At 45.5% G+C, this 16,266-nt stretch overlaps 1 protein-coding gene across 8 annotated transcripts in view; it reads right to left on the reverse strand.

The window, feature by feature from the left end:
• NAXD (NAD(P)HX dehydratase) overlaps nucleotides 1-11,916 on the reverse strand; it is a 51,935-nt gene extending 40,019 nt beyond the window's left edge. For 3 of the 8 annotated variants that reach the window (XR_008232959.1, XR_008232960.1, XM_052773731.1), the window contains exons 1-6: nucleotides 10,903-11,214; nucleotides 9,599-10,176; nucleotides 7,910-8,281; nucleotides 4,356-4,506; nucleotides 3,371-3,416; nucleotides 1,548-1,636 (exon numbers count right to left, since the gene is read on the reverse strand). Coding sequence is in view for 6 of the 8 variants with exons in the window: in XM_052773731.1 (XP_052629691.1) it covers nucleotides 1,548-1,636; nucleotides 3,371-3,416; nucleotides 4,356-4,506; nucleotides 7,910-8,281; nucleotides 9,599-10,176; nucleotides 10,903-10,943 (1,277 nt within the window). In the remaining 2 variants the exon portion in view is untranslated. Of the gene's footprint in view, nucleotides 1-1,547; nucleotides 1,637-3,370; nucleotides 3,417-4,355; nucleotides 4,507-7,909; nucleotides 8,282-9,598; nucleotides 10,177-10,902; nucleotides 11,215-11,608; nucleotides 11,738-11,764 lie in introns of those variants that run through there. The other 5 variants (XM_052773729.1, XM_052773730.1, XM_052773728.1 and 2 more) reach the window with 5 other exon arrangements.
• Between the last annotated feature and the right edge of the window lie 4,350 nt (nucleotides 11,917-16,266).

Here is a 16,266-nt window from a genome sequence, read left to right on the forward strand (position 1 = left end):
ATTAAAAAAATACCCTTATTTAGTAGGCACAGTCTGGTCCTCCATGAACAGAAATTTTACTGTTTACACACTGTCACCTCCCTTTTTCTCTATGCTGCTTCTGTTTCACCTATTAACCTTTTCCATTACCACAGACATCAAGAACCCTGTGTATACGAAAAATGCTTCTCCCAAGGCAAAGTCAACTCCTTCCCATACAAGACAACCGTATGCTGTATCCCAAGTGTCATCCATCAAAACAACCTAAGTTACGAGCTAATACTGCCGTTAAGATTCTCCATCTCATTTGCTATGGTATGATATCAGACAGAACATCATCTGAAGATGTGCCTTTTGGATTTTAGAGGCTAACGCAGTTGGACTGGTAAAAATCCCACCCTTCTATCTTCCCCTTGCTTTCAAACATCATTTTTTCCCTGTCTAAAATCCACAAAGTCATGGGTTTCTTCTATCTTTGAAAAAAACCAAAACACCCCGACAAAACACAACCCTTGGTATCTGTCTGTTTAACTGATTCTTTCTAAGCACCTCTCTACACTGACAGGAATGAAACCCACCTTCAGAATGTAATAAACTTAGGGCTTCCAACTGCAGGCGTCCCCATAAGGGAGATCATATTCTTCTTCTCAGACACCAAAATATTTCTACTGTCATAAATCCTTCCTGACAGCAGTATCTGACAAACACGATTTTAAATTACGCTTTTTCTAGCTTAATCACAGCTTTGCTATGTACACCAACAGACTTTGACACGCACTGGTGCAAGCTAAGCTCAGTGACATATACCTAAGACACACATGTTAATTCTCATTTGCAGCGCTCACTGTAAACCATCACAACACCTACTTGAAGTAATTTATCCTGTAAAAGTTCACCAATCAGTAACATATTTCAGAACACAAATTCAGGGAAGCACACGCTGATTCTCCCTATTAGGACAGCTGCTTATTAAGATGATGAAAAGTTTATTAAACCATGTATTTTAGATCATTTTAGAACATCCATTGATTCCCAGGAATAGGTGTGTATCTAATGCAACACATTTATGAAGAAAAATGAGAATCAGCATCTCTCTTGCCTAGGAATTTTTCATAAATGACTATATACACAGCAGTGACAGGAAAAAAGATACGCTACTGTTAAATACTATTAGGACTGAAGAAGCAAGAGAACATACTCTATTTGCCTTTCAAATGCAGATTCTAAAATGCTGACTTGTAGTGATTCTTAGTTCTGGATTTTGCTACTGTTCACAGTTAAATGCATTACAATCACAGAACACATGTCAGCAAGTAGCAGCAAGCAAGATCTTTGCTTTTTAAAAAATTGTACTTTGACAGTAATGAAAAAAAATTCACAACTGACTGTTCTATATTAAATATCTAACTGTTTCTAATGAAAGGACAAACCAAGGAGTTTTTGTAATCTCCAGCTCACCCATCCTGTAACTCAGAAAAAGAAATAACGCAAACTAATCAAATGTCAGACCAAAACGTTCAAACTAGTAATCCTGTCTTGCTCATTTAAACAAAAGATAAGTCACTTACAGAACTGGATGAACAATCAGCTCTGGACTATATGATTTGATTACTGTTGCTGCATCTTTGGTACAAAACACATGGGATAAATCTGCACCCTAAAAAAGAAAATTTGCAAACAGAATTATCAAATTTATACTTAATAATAACTTTATCATTCCAAAGTTTACTCAGTGAATAACTTCACCTGCATTCTTACTTCTCAGTAGTTAAAGCAAACTATTATTTTTTCTATTTTGGCTTAGGCTACCACTCACTGCTTTGGAGAAAATTTTTTTATATCTAACTTCCAATATAATTTTTTTTCCGTTTCTCACGAACAGGATGACTGAAAACACAGATCTTGAACATTTACTCACTTGAGAAATGTTTCTCATTTGCAGATGAGCAAAGAATGAAAAGTCACATATACAATAAGAAGAACAGCAAAAGAACACAGCTGAACAAGAGACAAGCTACATTAGGGAGGAAAAACAATACTGTAATATACTGGCAAAATATAGCTACGGCAATCGTTGAGTACATTTCCAGCCCTACCATTTTTACTCAATGGGCCAAATCCGTATCAGATAAAGGCTGGCACAATTTCAACAACACACCTTAAGTTAAATAAACATTAAAGCTGACGAGTTTAGCCTCCAGCTTCTGTTATCAATTAAAAAAAATCAGACATCCACATAAAAATTATGTAAGCAGTGACCAGAAAGCCTGATCTATCCGTCTTGCATATTGGAATTTCCCAAGGTTAAGAAAATGTCTCCTCTGCTTTACCACTACACATTTAACATTTCAAGCTACTAAGCAATGCAGAGATTTGATCCTATGACTCTTTATGTGCAGATGGAATGATCTGAGACCAAGTGACTTCAATAGGGGACCTCCCAGTACGCTACCATATTTGCACTTAGTGAACAGAAAGCTGAGTGGCCTTATTATTTTATATAAGATCATTAAATAGTATAATTTCAGTTTTTAAATCCTTGAGGGACTGCATCCTGGGGGGGGGAGGTGGTGGTGGTGTGTGGAAATACCTGGATCAGTTACCTACTGATTGAAACAAATCTTCAAAAAGAAGAACATACACCATGAACTGAAAGTACTGACACACTATATAGAGTACTGAAAAGTGTATGTATTATGTAAGCATGATTCGTTTACATTTGAATAATCACAACTGTATTTATGTAGTCTGCAGTAAATATATTTTTAGCCAGTTCATATGTCACTAAAATAAGGAAGTTCACACTTCCAGGAAAAAAAAGCTTAGAAAATACTTCTGCTAAAGATTATAATGTAAATAAAACGTGCTATTAGAAGTTACATTAAACTCAATGAACAATCTTTAGACTTACAGCAAGTAAGAATTTTACTAGCCTAAAGCTGTAAGTTTTGAAAGGAAGTTACTTCATTCAACACAGTTATCAGGCCCAGAAAAAAAAATTCTGAAGAACAGACTGCAGCACTGAAAATGTAACTTTAAACATTAATCTAGATTTACTTTATTGTTCTCTTTTGGAGAAAATATTTCATCAAGTTTTGAAATTTCCTATCCAAGCCTCTGATAAAACAGTTCTCCCTCTAAATTTTCAATTTTTTGACATTATGTCTAACTTCACCTTATACAGAGAAAATATTTACAGAAAACATAGCAAATGACACATATTTACAAAGTATTTTTACAAATCCAGGACTAAGTATTTTCTTAGTTAAACAGAAGACCTTTTAGAACTCAAATTTCATGTGCAGCACAGAATGAATGCTTTTAAAAAATGGCGCTTGGCCAATATAAATGATGAAAAGTTCATTTTGGATTGGTATAGAAGAACACGTACCACTTTGAGAGCTGTAATTGCAGCAAAATATGGTGCTCCAGTGTATCTAGAATGAAATACAATTTAGGTTAGAAAACACAGTCATGAGATTAGATAATCTGGAAATCAGCCTGCCATAATGAATTCAAGAGCAAACTGAAAAAAAAACCCCAACTTTCTCTTTCGTTTGCTGTAAAAGAGATAAAATCTTACTATACTGAAGCCAATCTCAAATCTTGCTTTGATTTCAAAGGCACAGGATTTTACCTTAGCCACCTGATCCTTTCACAGAAATATTTATAAAGATCATGCCATAAAAAAGCAAACTCTTCTCAGACAACCAGCTTAAAAGTTTAGAGACAAACAAAAAACAAGAGTCAAGCACTGCTTGCAAGGCAAGTCTAGGATCTGTGACCCGGATCAATCCCATCTGGTTTTAGATACTTAACTAAAGTGCCCAAACTGTGATTCCAGTTGCCCTAAATTCTCTTTATGAAGACTGAAGAGAGAGATATGGACAGCATCACCCTCCAGAGGTGCTGCCTTCTGCCAAGAGGTAAGAACCTAAGCCCATTAGACCACCAGGAAAACTAACTCCTGGCTAATCAACACAGCTGTAAGACAGCACCTTTTTGCTCTTTATAGAATGTTTATCAATGGCAGATGTCCAAGAGCGGATCTCTCTTACAGGAGGGATGCCACCTCTATTTCACAAGAAAATGAAAACCAGGAAGGTGTAGTGGCTCGTTCGAAGTGTTGTGCAGATTACTGAACGTGGCCAAGAGAAGAATAGAGCCTGGTTTATTTCTAGGTCAGTACAGCATTTAACTGATTTATGCTCTATCTCTTTTTTCCCTGAATCATGCTATTTTACTCCAGAACATAAAACGAGGTATTGAGAGAAATCTAGTAAGCACCATGGTTTATCAAAATAAATAGCATGCAGTAAGGAAATATTCTGTTCCCAATCTAAGAGACGCCGTTCCCAAACTTCTGTTTAACTTACTCTTGACATCCTCCAACAATGCCTATACGTCCATCTTGACCTTTATGCCTTTTCCCTGTTAGAGGAGGGATAACATTGCGCACCAGTTGAAAAATATTCTCCATATCCTTTAGAGAGTGTGTTCTGTGCAGTGAAAAAGATCTCTCTATAACTGAAAAGAAGAAAATAAGTGTTACTTTAAAGTATGTTCTTTCTTAAACTACCATCAGCATTTCTTTTAAGCACTCATAAATGCTAATAAAATCATTCAAAGATATATAAAGTGACATACTTCTAAAATCAACTGCTTCATCACTTAAAGGCCTTTAAAACAGTGAGTAACTAGGGAAGGTGATCATTTTAAAAATGAATTTAGGGTCTGATGCAGAGAATATTCCCACTGACTGCTCACAGTCCTAATTTAGGGCTCAGGTACAGAAAGAAACAACAGCCCAGAATAGTCATATGAACATTTTGTAACTAGAAATATCTTCTTAGTTCAGCCTAAAATCACTTCCATAATTAAGCTCAACTGAAATAGGTACACTTAGTAAGGACTAAACACATCCAGACACAGAGCAAGCACAGAGTAACTAAAACCACATTTTAAACATACACCCTACCTTATTTTTCGCTTCCCCTTAAAGACTTCCACCTCTTAGCAGAATCGGGGCCTATCTCACTGCTTTTTTTATTTTGGCAGGTGGTTACAAAGCATAATGAAAGTCTTTCTGCAAAACTATAATCCAACACACTAGGTGCAAACATTACAAATATCACACAAAGATAATATTTAGCTACAATACAACTACAGATCTCTGGCGCAAAGCTACATATTAAAACAACTGCATGCTCAGAAGGCTAGATATTCAAATTACTGTTTCAAAAGACCACAGAAATTTAGAAGAAAAAAGTATTTCAAAAATTACAGCTAAAGAGAATTAAACCGTTCACCTAACATGGGACAAACTTGAAGATCAGTACTTCTATCAATGATGTGTTAAATATATATCGCAGTAAATACACTAAAAGAGTAAGTTCTATTTCAACAAAGCTCCTCACTAACTGTACAATTCCGTTCAGAAAAGCGGTTTATTTGAATGTTAGTATTAGTCTGCTAGACCGTAGCTATGCTTACTTTCTTTTTTACAGACGTTCTAAAAAGCTTTAAGGAACTGCTATATAATAATATATAATTATGTAAAACTAACTCCCACGATACTCCTTATTTTCAGCTGTGTAAAATTGAGTAATTCCCCCCTGCCCCAACTCCAAAATCGAGGGGCAGGGGGAGGGAAGAGGAAAAACTGTTCAGAAATTTTAGACATAATAATGGGGAAAAAATGATGTAATAAACAAGAAAACTCCGCATCTGTGTGCTATCAGCCAAAAGCATCGTTTTCTGTGTCTTCCACAGAGTCTAAACCTAAACCAGATGTGCTAATCTTCAGTAATAATATGCTTTAGTGTTCAATAATGATAAATACTCCTGGCTGATCTTTTGCTTTTAAAATCGTTCTATAATACAGGCATCCCATTCCTATTGAGATAAAAAAAAGAGACGAGAAAAAAAAAAAACAACCACCTTGTTTTGGATTATGGCCAAAATAGCACTGCAGTGACCCAGAGGAGAACAAACCCAGCTCATCTCCCCTGGAAATAGGGCAGATTATTTTCTTTAAATCACACTTCATACACTCACTGGTTTTCAACCACACAAGAAATACACTTATCATATAGCTTGTAACCCTTAAAATGCAATGTTGTTACGAAGGTCCTCTCTTTGTTGCTGTTTTTTGTTTATATGTAAATATGAAGTGATTGCTTAATAAATGTGGAGGAAACAGAGAATTATGCAAAGAGCAATTCTTAATAGAGCCCCGCTTACCTAGAGAAACACTAAGGCACATTTAGCTGTAAACAACTGAAATCTTAATTCCTTAAAAGATGTGCTGCCTGAAGCGTTATTTTCACATCTTAAAAACGCTTTGTTACACCTTTACCAATTAAAAGATTAGAATCCCAAGTTGTTCTTGCTACAGTTAAATACATATAAAACGCATTTTTGCACAGTGTAATATGATTGCACACCTCTATGATAAAATCCAGCAGGAAAAACTGAACTTTAGTTTCACGTCTTTACAGATAAGGAAACTCTTTCAGCAAAAAACCTTTCAGAAGTAATGGCAAGGCCTTGTGGGTACCATCACCCCAGTCTAGAACCTCAAATGATTTCCCTAAGAGATTTTCTAAAGCACTTCAGGTCTCCTTTTAATTTAAAAGTGAAAACAACATTTAAAACACAGAATCCATACGTACGCCATAATTTATCTACAGAAGTCTGCTGCCATCGAAGAATGCTACAGACCAACTATCCACTCAAGAAGAAACACAACCAAGTCAGCCAGCCTAAAGCCTCAACAGACCTAACTATGCAGTCCCCCACGCATTTTACAGGGAAACGCAGTATGTAACGCAGAACTGAAAAGGCTCCAAGATCCTCTCAGGAATCAGAGAATGCCCTTTAGGATCTGGCATGCTGGATTATTATTCAACGCTGAGGCTGGGTGGGTTTTTTTTTTTCCTTTTCAAATCACACTTTTTTCTTCCAAGCAGTGTGAAATTCAGAATTAAAACAGAACAAGACTTGTTTCGTTTCCAGGCGGCAGGCTACAACCACCGAGCCTCAAGTTGACTCTGGTTCCAGCACTGATAGAGTATCCCTGTTTTCCTCCTGCCCATGCAGTCTACCTCCACGCACAAAGACACTACGATAAATGACACGGAGCCACAGATCCCAAGAAGTCTGTTAATGAATGCTAATATCTGATTATCAGCTTCTGGCCCACACATAAGGTACAGAAGGAAAAGTCTGTGCATAAATACCAACTCTAGAGTTACTGCTTTGCCTTTTTCTTTAAAATAAATTCAGATGCCCAAAGAATTTATAAACGAATTGGTGTAGAAGAAAAACGTATGCCTGTATTTTCATCTTCTACTACACCTACTACAATAATATAATGTTTAATTAAAAGATAAGATTCAGAATTTTGATTGAAAGAAATTTATTTTAAAGAAGCTGGATTTTAACATTTGACTTACTTCAGCGTAGGCAAAACTCCACCCTTTTCCCAACCCTGAAAAAACATATGCACAGACTTAACTTCACATACTGGGTTAGGCCCATTAACTTCAACAGCAGCAGAATTTCCGCTACAAGGTACCTAATGTTTCCAGACAGCTTTCAGCAAATGTGCTGCTTGCCTTTTATATACAAAACTTCTCCTAACTTCAGTTTACAGAGACGTGAATGTGGAAAGAAGTCCCCCACGTTTACAGGGTTCAAAAGGTGTGATTTTGCTTATTAAAATCTGTTATAACTAATGTATCTATATTAAATAATCAGTACAATGGTACGAATGACGTTTTAATTTCATTTTACATCAGACAGACACCTTCACCACAATATTAAATAATTCCAATTAGCTTTTATTTTCAAAAGCTACTTACTACCAGTGCTTTCACAGAGGAGTTTAAAAAAAAATAGCTTTTATTTATGCTATAGAAGGAAGTACCTATCGGTGGAGAAAGTGCTGCTGTCATAGCATTATAATTAAAGTTATCCCCATACGAACGATGGTTCGCTCTCTGAGGTGGACTCGCTGGTATAGATTGTGACCTTTGTGATACCGTAGAAGAAATTCCTGCCAACATCTGTCCCAACATCTGTAACATCTGGAGCTCTCGAGCATGCTCAGCTTCCCGACGCTTGTCCTCAATTTTGAGCCTCTGCTCTTCGTATCTGTAAAATTTCTCTTCCGTGTCCACACTCTGCTGCAGGAATTTTTCCATCATTTTATCCAACGTTAAATTTGCATGGCGTTTTTTTGATCTTTTGGGCTGATTGAGAGGTGGGGTAATAGTTGGAGCATTGATTTCTTTAAAGCCTAAAACAAAAAGAGAGACAATTATTTTTCTGAAGAAAAATAATTTTGTAAGAAAGCAGCAAAAAAAAAAATCTCCCTGAGACGTGCACCCAACGTGTCACAGAGTTGTTATACTTTTTCAACGTGAATTGTAATTATTTCAGATAATTTCAGAGTACCGAAGCAAAACCACAAGCTTCTACAAAGTTACGAAGGTAACACGAAAAATCGCACAGAGGCATCTTTTAACTGTTGTAGTACTAAACTTCAACAATAGGAGTCTTTTTGATCTTCTAAAAAGGTTTAAGTGAAGGCTATTAAATAGTTCGGACTCATTTATGTATTGCAGGTAATTACATTAATCTAAATTGAGTTTCAGTCTGTTGGCATTCTGGATTTGCATTTCAAAAGAACATTAGTGTAAACAACTCTTTGATGGGGTTTATGTGTAAAAAGAAGGTTGGTTAAACGTCAACCAATTGGCAGATTCCTCAGTGATGTCAACTTCTGAAGACAGGTTCACGTTTGTATTAAAACCACAGCATTAATCTAGATTTAAAACAAACAAATAACACTGCCCTCCCCCCTCGCCTCCACAACACAAATACGGAGCTGAGGGTAAAGAACGAGCAAGGAGAGGACAGGCTTTATCCAAGGGCTGTTCCAGTCCGCAAGCCCGCTAAAGTTAGAAGCGGTGTTTCTGAAACAACTCGAGCAATTAATTACGTAAAAGCTCTCCCCCAGCTTTCTGGCCCATCTGCAACAATAAGCAGATTTTTCAGGTATTATCGTCATCATCGTTTTAATACCGATTAACGCAAGTGCACCCCGTCTGCAGGGAAGGGGAAAATCCCCCAGCGAGCAGGACGCCCGTTTTCTTGCACAGCGCTACCTGACACTTTTGTCTGGATCATCCCCGCGCTGGTTTCCCCCCGGTAAACACCGACAAAAACTCACGGCGCTCTCCGTCCCCCACCATCTCCCCCTACCCGGTCTGCAGCATCTCCCGCCCCCCGCAGCAGCCCGCTCCCCTTCCAGGCGGCCTCGGCCGTGGCCGGGGGGGGGTACCTCGGGGACGAGGAAGGTGCTGGGGACGGAGCGGGGGGGCATGGGCGGGTTTCGGAGCGCAGAGGACGGGGCGGGAGGGAGGAGGGCAAGGCAGAAGCCGCTAGAAGCACGCAGGCTGGAGAGGGGCGCCGGCGGCCGGGCCGCGGGAGCCCGGGGGGGGGGGGGGGGGGCCGCGCCGCTCCGCGGGGTGAGGCGGGACACACACACACACACACACACACACACACACACACACGACAGCCGGGGCCGGGAGCCCCGCCGGCTACTCACCGTCGCCCGGCGGCACGGGGATGGCGAAGGGGGGGCACTCCACCTTGATGGGGTGGTCGGCGTAGGAGGAGCACTCGCCGGAGTCCTCGGTGAAGTTGTCGCGGGGGGACTCCAGCTCGGCGTCCTCGTCCAGCTCGGCGTCCACCTCGCGGCTGTTGTGCGGCGTGCCCGGCGTGGGCGGCCCGGCCAGCGGCCCCGCCGGCTGGGCGCCGTCGGGCGGGGGGGCCAGCGGCTCCGGGGCGCCGTCGGGGCCCCCCCGGCAGCTGAGGATCCGGTCCATCTCGTCGTAGTACTTGCATATCTTGCGGGCGTGCCCGTTCTTCTTCAGCCCGTCCCGGGCCTGGTAGTACTGGCGCTTGAGGCCCTTGATGCGGATGCGGCACTGCTCGGGGGTGCGCTCGAAGCCCAGCTCGGCCAGGCGGCAGGCCACGTCCCGGTACACATGGCTGTTCCGAAAGTTGCCGTCCAGCGCCGACTGCACGTCCGCCTCGCCCCAGATCTCCAGCAGCGCCCGCGTCTCCAGGTCCGACCACAGGAAGCCCCGCGTGTTCGTGATCATCCTTGGCCGGCCGGGGTCACTGCAATGGCCGCGCACCGGGGAGAGGGAGGGAGGGAGGGCGGGCGGGAGGGACGGAGGGAGGGGGAGAGCGAGGGAGGGGCGGAGGAGGGCGGCGGGGAGGAGGGAGGGGGGGGTTTAATGCCCGCTCTCCGCTCTCCCGGCGGGCGCCTACGCCGGCCCCGGCCGCGGTGCGGCGGGAAGCGGCGGGCAGCCGGGCCCCGGGCCCCGCATCCCAGCCCGGGCCGTCGCCAGCCCGCACGGACGGACGCCAACAAAACTTTCCCGGCGCCGCTTTGCGCTGCGGGCACCTGCAAAATCTTGGGGGGGGGGCGAGTTAAAAAAAAAAAAAAAAACAAAAAAACCCCCCAAAAACCCAACAACGCCCCCCCCCCCCCGGCTCGCCCCGCTCCTAAAACAACGATGATAAATGGAAAAATAAACGAGCGGCCCTCTCCCCCGGGCCAGGACGCGCCAGCCACCCCGCTCAGGCAGTCATCCGTGGGCGGCCGCTCCCCCGCCCCGGGCTCCTCCGGGAGCGGCAGGACGACGGCGCCGGCTTGGACTTGGAGGCCCTGCTCATCACAGTGCGCCTTCCTCCTCCCTCCCACACTCCCCCCCCCCCGCCGCAGTGGAGGGCGATCCCTGCACACCCACCCACGCACACAGACACGCACACAGACGCGGGCAGGGCGCTGCAGCTCGGCGCACGGCGGCCCGGAGACCGCCGCTCCGCTCCGCGCCCTACCTCACCCCAGCGCACCGCCGCGCCGGCACCGGAGGAAACATCCCTGCTCCCTCCCCGGGGCCGACGAGAGTCTCTCTCAGCCCCGGCTCCCGCAGGCCCGCACTACCGCGCACACACGCACGGGAGCCGCGGTGCGCTGCTCTGCGGCGCGGGGGAGACCGGGCGCAGCCGGCTCGGCTCGGCTCGCCCCCCCGAGGGCCGCCACAAAAGCCCCCGCCTGCCTCCCGGAGGCCGCCGCTGGATCAGGCAGCCGCTGCCCTCGGCGGACCCCTGGGAAAGGGGATGGCGGTGGTCGGGTTTGTGTGCGCTGCCCCCCCCCCCCGGTCCCCGGCCATCCCTTCGCAAGGCAGGTGAGCGGCCCGGCCGGCCCCCCCCCCGCTCCCGCTCCCTTCCCGCTGCAGGCGGGGGCGGGTTTCATTATGGCGGGCCGCCCCCCCACCCTCCCGGGCCCCACAGCCGCCCACACGCCGCTCCGGCCCCTGCCCCTTCGCTTCGGTTTTGCTCCGCGAACCGTCCTCCGCCGGGAGGTGCGGGGCGGCGGCGCCCAGCCCACCTCCCCGTCACGGGGGCCCGCCGCCTCCCTCCCTCCCTCAGCTCCCCCGCGGCCCCCTCGGCGTGCAGCCCCCGGCGCCCACCCGCCCGGCCGGCCGGCCCGCCTCCCCGCGGGGCGGGTCCCGCCAGAGCCCCGCCGCGGAGATGTTTATACCTTCGTCACGCCGCGGCCAGAGGGCCGCGGTCAAGGCCAAAGCCAGCGCAGCCAGGGCGCCGGCGGCAGCAGCGCCCCGTCCCCGCATCCTCCCGGGGGGAGAAGGCCGGGGCTGCGGCCGGGCCGCTCCGTTCCGCTCCGCGCTCTCCCTCTTACCTAGCCAGGGCGCGGGGCTCCCGACACCCCCCGCCAAGCGCGCAGCCAAGCGGCGCACACAACTCATCGGCGCGGCTTCCGGCTCCGCGCCGGGCCGGGCCGGGCCGGGCAGGGCAGGGCAGGCCTACGCGGGCGCGCCCGCCCGCCACCGCTCCGCGGCGAGCCGCGGCCGCCCCCCCCCCCCCCCCGGCGGCAGCCAATGGCGGCGCGGGGCCTGCGCGGGCGGGCCGCGCTGAGGGAACGGCACGGAACGGAGCGGCCGCGCTGAGGGAACGGCACGGCACGGAACGGAGCGGCCGCGCTGAGGGAACGGAACGGAGCGGCCGCCCGCCCGCGGAGCCGGCCGGGGCCGCTGCGGCCTCCTCCGGCGGCGTTGGGCCCGGCGCCCTCGGGCCTCCCGCCGCCCCCGCCGCTGGGTCTCGGGCGGCGAGGCGAGGGGCTGGGCCGGGAGAGGTAGAGCCGGGAGCGCCCGGCCCGGCTGTCAACGGGGCTTCGGAGCTGCCTTCCCGGCCCTTTTAACGGGCAGCAATTAAAACCTCCGGGGAACGGCCGTTTATTGCTCCCAGCGTGTAAGCGCCCTTCACGCCCCTCACCTCGCCGGGCGTTTCTGAGCAAACCCCTGATTTACGAGTGTCGCTCCTTCCCGAGCTGCTGTTCCTAGCTCGGGTACATCACTTTAGAGCAGTACTCTTGCAGTGTTTTCTTTAAAACACACCAGAGCTGGCGGAAATAACCAGCTGATGTTCACCTCTGGTCCTACGGCACCTACTGAATCTAGACAATGCATCGAAATACAGCGGCGCCTGGGAAAAACTAACGTGACGATACGCATGAGAAATCTGAAATGTTAACGCTCAAAACAGCTGTAATTTCTGCTCTAGACTCCTGGGTATTTCAGGCAAGAGTGTCGTTATTAATTCACAGAAGCTTCTAGCCTAAATACAGCAGTAAAATGTCAATGTTTCAATCAATATTTTGAAGGGGTGAAGACAACGTTTTCCTTTACTGTTTTGTGTTACATAGAAGCTGTGGTCAAACAGACCTGCTGGTTTTACCCGGACCAAACCCAAGCAGGAGAGATTCGTGCCCTTCAGCTTTGGAAGCATCACTTAAAACAGCCGTGCTGTCTGCGAACTGCAAGACAGACAACCTGAGCTTGTAGTAACCCAGACTGACCAGTAACCCAGGTACCAGAGCAGGAACCTCGATGCCTGACAAGTTCACTGTCGGGTATTAACTTGTTTACGGAAAAGTTACCTCTTCTGTAGGTCCTGATACCTGGTATGTTTTTAAAGGCAATACCGGGTCAGTAAAATTTGCCCTCTATTCAGTCAGCACAAGGAATGCTTTTTACCCTTTGATTATCTGACTGTGTGGCAACCCAAAAGAGAGATTCAATGGCCAATCATGTTTAATTTTTACATGAGTTTTAACCCAGAAAAAAAGGTGGTCCGGTTCTTGAACACCACATTTCTTACACTCATGTTTTGATGCCAGCTGGAAGGATAAAGAGCATGTAGATTTCCTGCAACTCCAGCACTGATTTAACATCTGGAAAAGAGCAGGGAAAGAATGATGCGGATGGTTTTTTCATCCCATCCAGTATCTCTGGCTCCACCAAAAACATGTCTTGTGCCCAACAAAAGAGAGAGGAAGAAAGATATAATCGTAATGTTGTTTTTCACTGGGTTCTCCGGTTTCCTTTGTAGCAGAGACGGAAGCAAGTTCTTCTGTTGCTGTGGAACCCTCAGAACTGTGGAATCAGTGAAGTTTCCAGGACCCAATTCTAATTCAGATGTAGAAGAAAACCTAAGGGTATCTGTGGGCTTCCTCCATGCCCAAGTTGTCTGGGTTGTTAAGCACAACCTTGACATCAACTAAAACAGCCTTGCTACTACTATTAACCAACATGAGTGTAAAAACTTTGAGCAAAACACATTGCTGCTCCTCAAACATCCTGCTGCTCTGCATCTAACTCAAGGTACCTTCTCTTGGTATAGTACTGTCTGCCATCTCCATACCACGTACAGTATAAATCCATAACCACTAGTGCCATCTCTGAGTTCGGCATCAGCCATGTTACTTAACCGGGGGATGAGGCAGGGAAAAAAAGCCTTTTACAGAACTACAGAAGGCGAAAGGTGTATGAGGCAAAAGTTCACACGCTCATCATAGAGAAAAAGCGACTTCAAGAGGCCGTTACTTCTTTAGATATACACTGTACTGTGCATTTTTTATTGAGTTTCCTGTTCTGACAGCCCTGTCACTTTGTCTGCTTGCCTGTCTGCTTGTCCCTCTCTTACATGGAGGGAGGAATGACCCTGCAGAGTTCCCTTTCGTGCTTTGGGCAAAATCCTTCTGGCTCCATTGCTTATTGCTCCATCGCTTATTGCTCCATTGCTGGCCCCTACCTCTTTCTCAGAGCCTTGCCCCTCCTTCCCTTGATCTCAGTCTTCAGTTCCAGCATTTTAACCCTCTTCTAGCTGCATTGTCACCACAACATAGCCTCCTCATTAGTGGATTAATTGCAGCAACCTCTTCCTCCCCTGCTACACAAAGAAAGGCTAGACATCAATGGCCGACCTGAGAATGTCCTACTACTGTCAAGGTAGGCAAGAGCTCGGAGGTTTGACTTAGTAGTTGATGGCAGCAGTCACCGACAGCTGATGCTTGCTGGGAACAGAATGTATATGCATAGATAGGGTGAGGTATGGACTGCAAGCTAGATGTGCCTAAGGAGAGACCCCAAAATAGTGACCACTCTGGACCATTTTGCAGCTTCTTCTGCAGGTTCCTGCCGAATCTTTGTTCACAGTATTTCTGCTTTTTGCTTCTGATCACTTTGTACCCACTCAGCACTTCAGCCGGGTCCTTGCCATCCATTTGGTAACCGTTGCCCAAACCTGCCTACCCAAGGCATTCCACGGTGAACGTGGACAGCAGGTGGCAATAGCAGAGCTTGCAACATCCGTTGGTTGCGTTCTCTCCACTCAAGTAATTGTCAGCCTGTACTGGAATCACCATTTCATATTATAAATATTATAAACATACCCATGTTAACATATCCATGTTAAATAACAGCAACAGGAGGTCTAAGCATTCATGTGGAGTGAGGGAATGGAAGAACTCAGAAGTAGTAAGTAGCTTTAATTGAAACTGCCCATAAAATATGACCAAAGATTTCTTTCTTCTTGAAATCCGGAAGCACTTTTCATCGTGAAAAAGATGAAAAAGTGGAAAGTCTTAATTTCATTTGAATGTCTACCTAGCTAAATTGTGGGAGTTGGATTTGATAGTGGTAATACAGAAGGCAGTAATGGTATATGTGTTAAGATAAAAAGGGGGGCAATCCTGCAGGTGTTATTAGCAGTAATATTTACTGCCATTAAAGTGAGTGGAATGAGCATGTTTTACACCAAATATTATGTTTCTCTTAGTACAGGACGAAATGTATTTTTGTATGGTGTAAATTTTAGTTTGTCAGTTTTCATGTCTCTAGGCTGCAAGGAAACTAAAAACAGAGTAAGAAGACCTGAAGCTGTAATACTTATTCCTGTCACTACACTTCTGTGCATTTTTATATTCAAGAGAAAGGATAGCAGCAAGCAATTAACCACAAGCTGTTACAAAAACACATCAGCATGCTTTGGTTTACCTATAAAGTTTACTAAACAGGAATGTCACATGGGCTGAAGAAGGGAAAGGAAACTGTAAATGAGAAGAAATATACCCACACCTGATTAAATGCTGTGTAATAAGTTAGTCCCTACAGCTTCTGTAATTCTTCATATTTTTGCCAGGGCCATACAGATACTATCACTTCTAGACATATTCAGTACAATGATATTTCTCAAGCCCTGTGCTTCACTAGATATTTTTTGTTTTATCCAAAGTGAACAGCAAGGATTTTTTTCTTTTTGCCGAGTGTTAATGGTGAAAAAAACAGATATCAAGGAAACAATAAACAGAATGTGTCTGCTTTGTCCTCCTCTTAGAGCAGGCAATAAGAATGATCTATGTACTGCAACAGAAGTGAAGAGGGGTTTTTTGGGCTCACTCAATTTCTTCAAACAAGTTCCTGGTATCTAGTGCAAAAAACCACACATAAACTTGCACACCTCTCAAGCAACATCCAAAAAGTTAAAACAAATGGTCTCTTTTTCAATAGGGAATAATGAGACTCAAAGTAAATACTGTGGAGTGATACAGTTTTCCATAAAACTGCTTTTGCTTTGTCCTTTGGCAGCAGAAGGTAACATTTGCCAAATCCATTAACTTACACAATTTAGAACACTGCTATTTTTATGAAATATACTACTTATTTATACCACTTTTTAACTGTTCAATAGCTACATCGTGTTTTATTTTAGTTGTGTTGTAGCTTTGCCTGGGTATTGTTTTATCCATTGTACATACACAAAAGTCAACCCCTTGCTCAAAACTCAGCTTTATGTGCATTTAAGAGAGACACGGATACTCAGAATGATGGACAGATTTGTAAA

The sequence above is a fragment of the Harpia harpyja genome, chromosome 22 (genome assembly GCF_026419915.1).
Source record: "Harpia harpyja isolate bHarHar1 chromosome 22, bHarHar1 primary haplotype, whole genome shotgun sequence".
Classification (NCBI taxonomy): Eukaryota; Metazoa; Chordata; class Aves; order Accipitriformes; family Accipitridae; genus Harpia; species Harpia harpyja.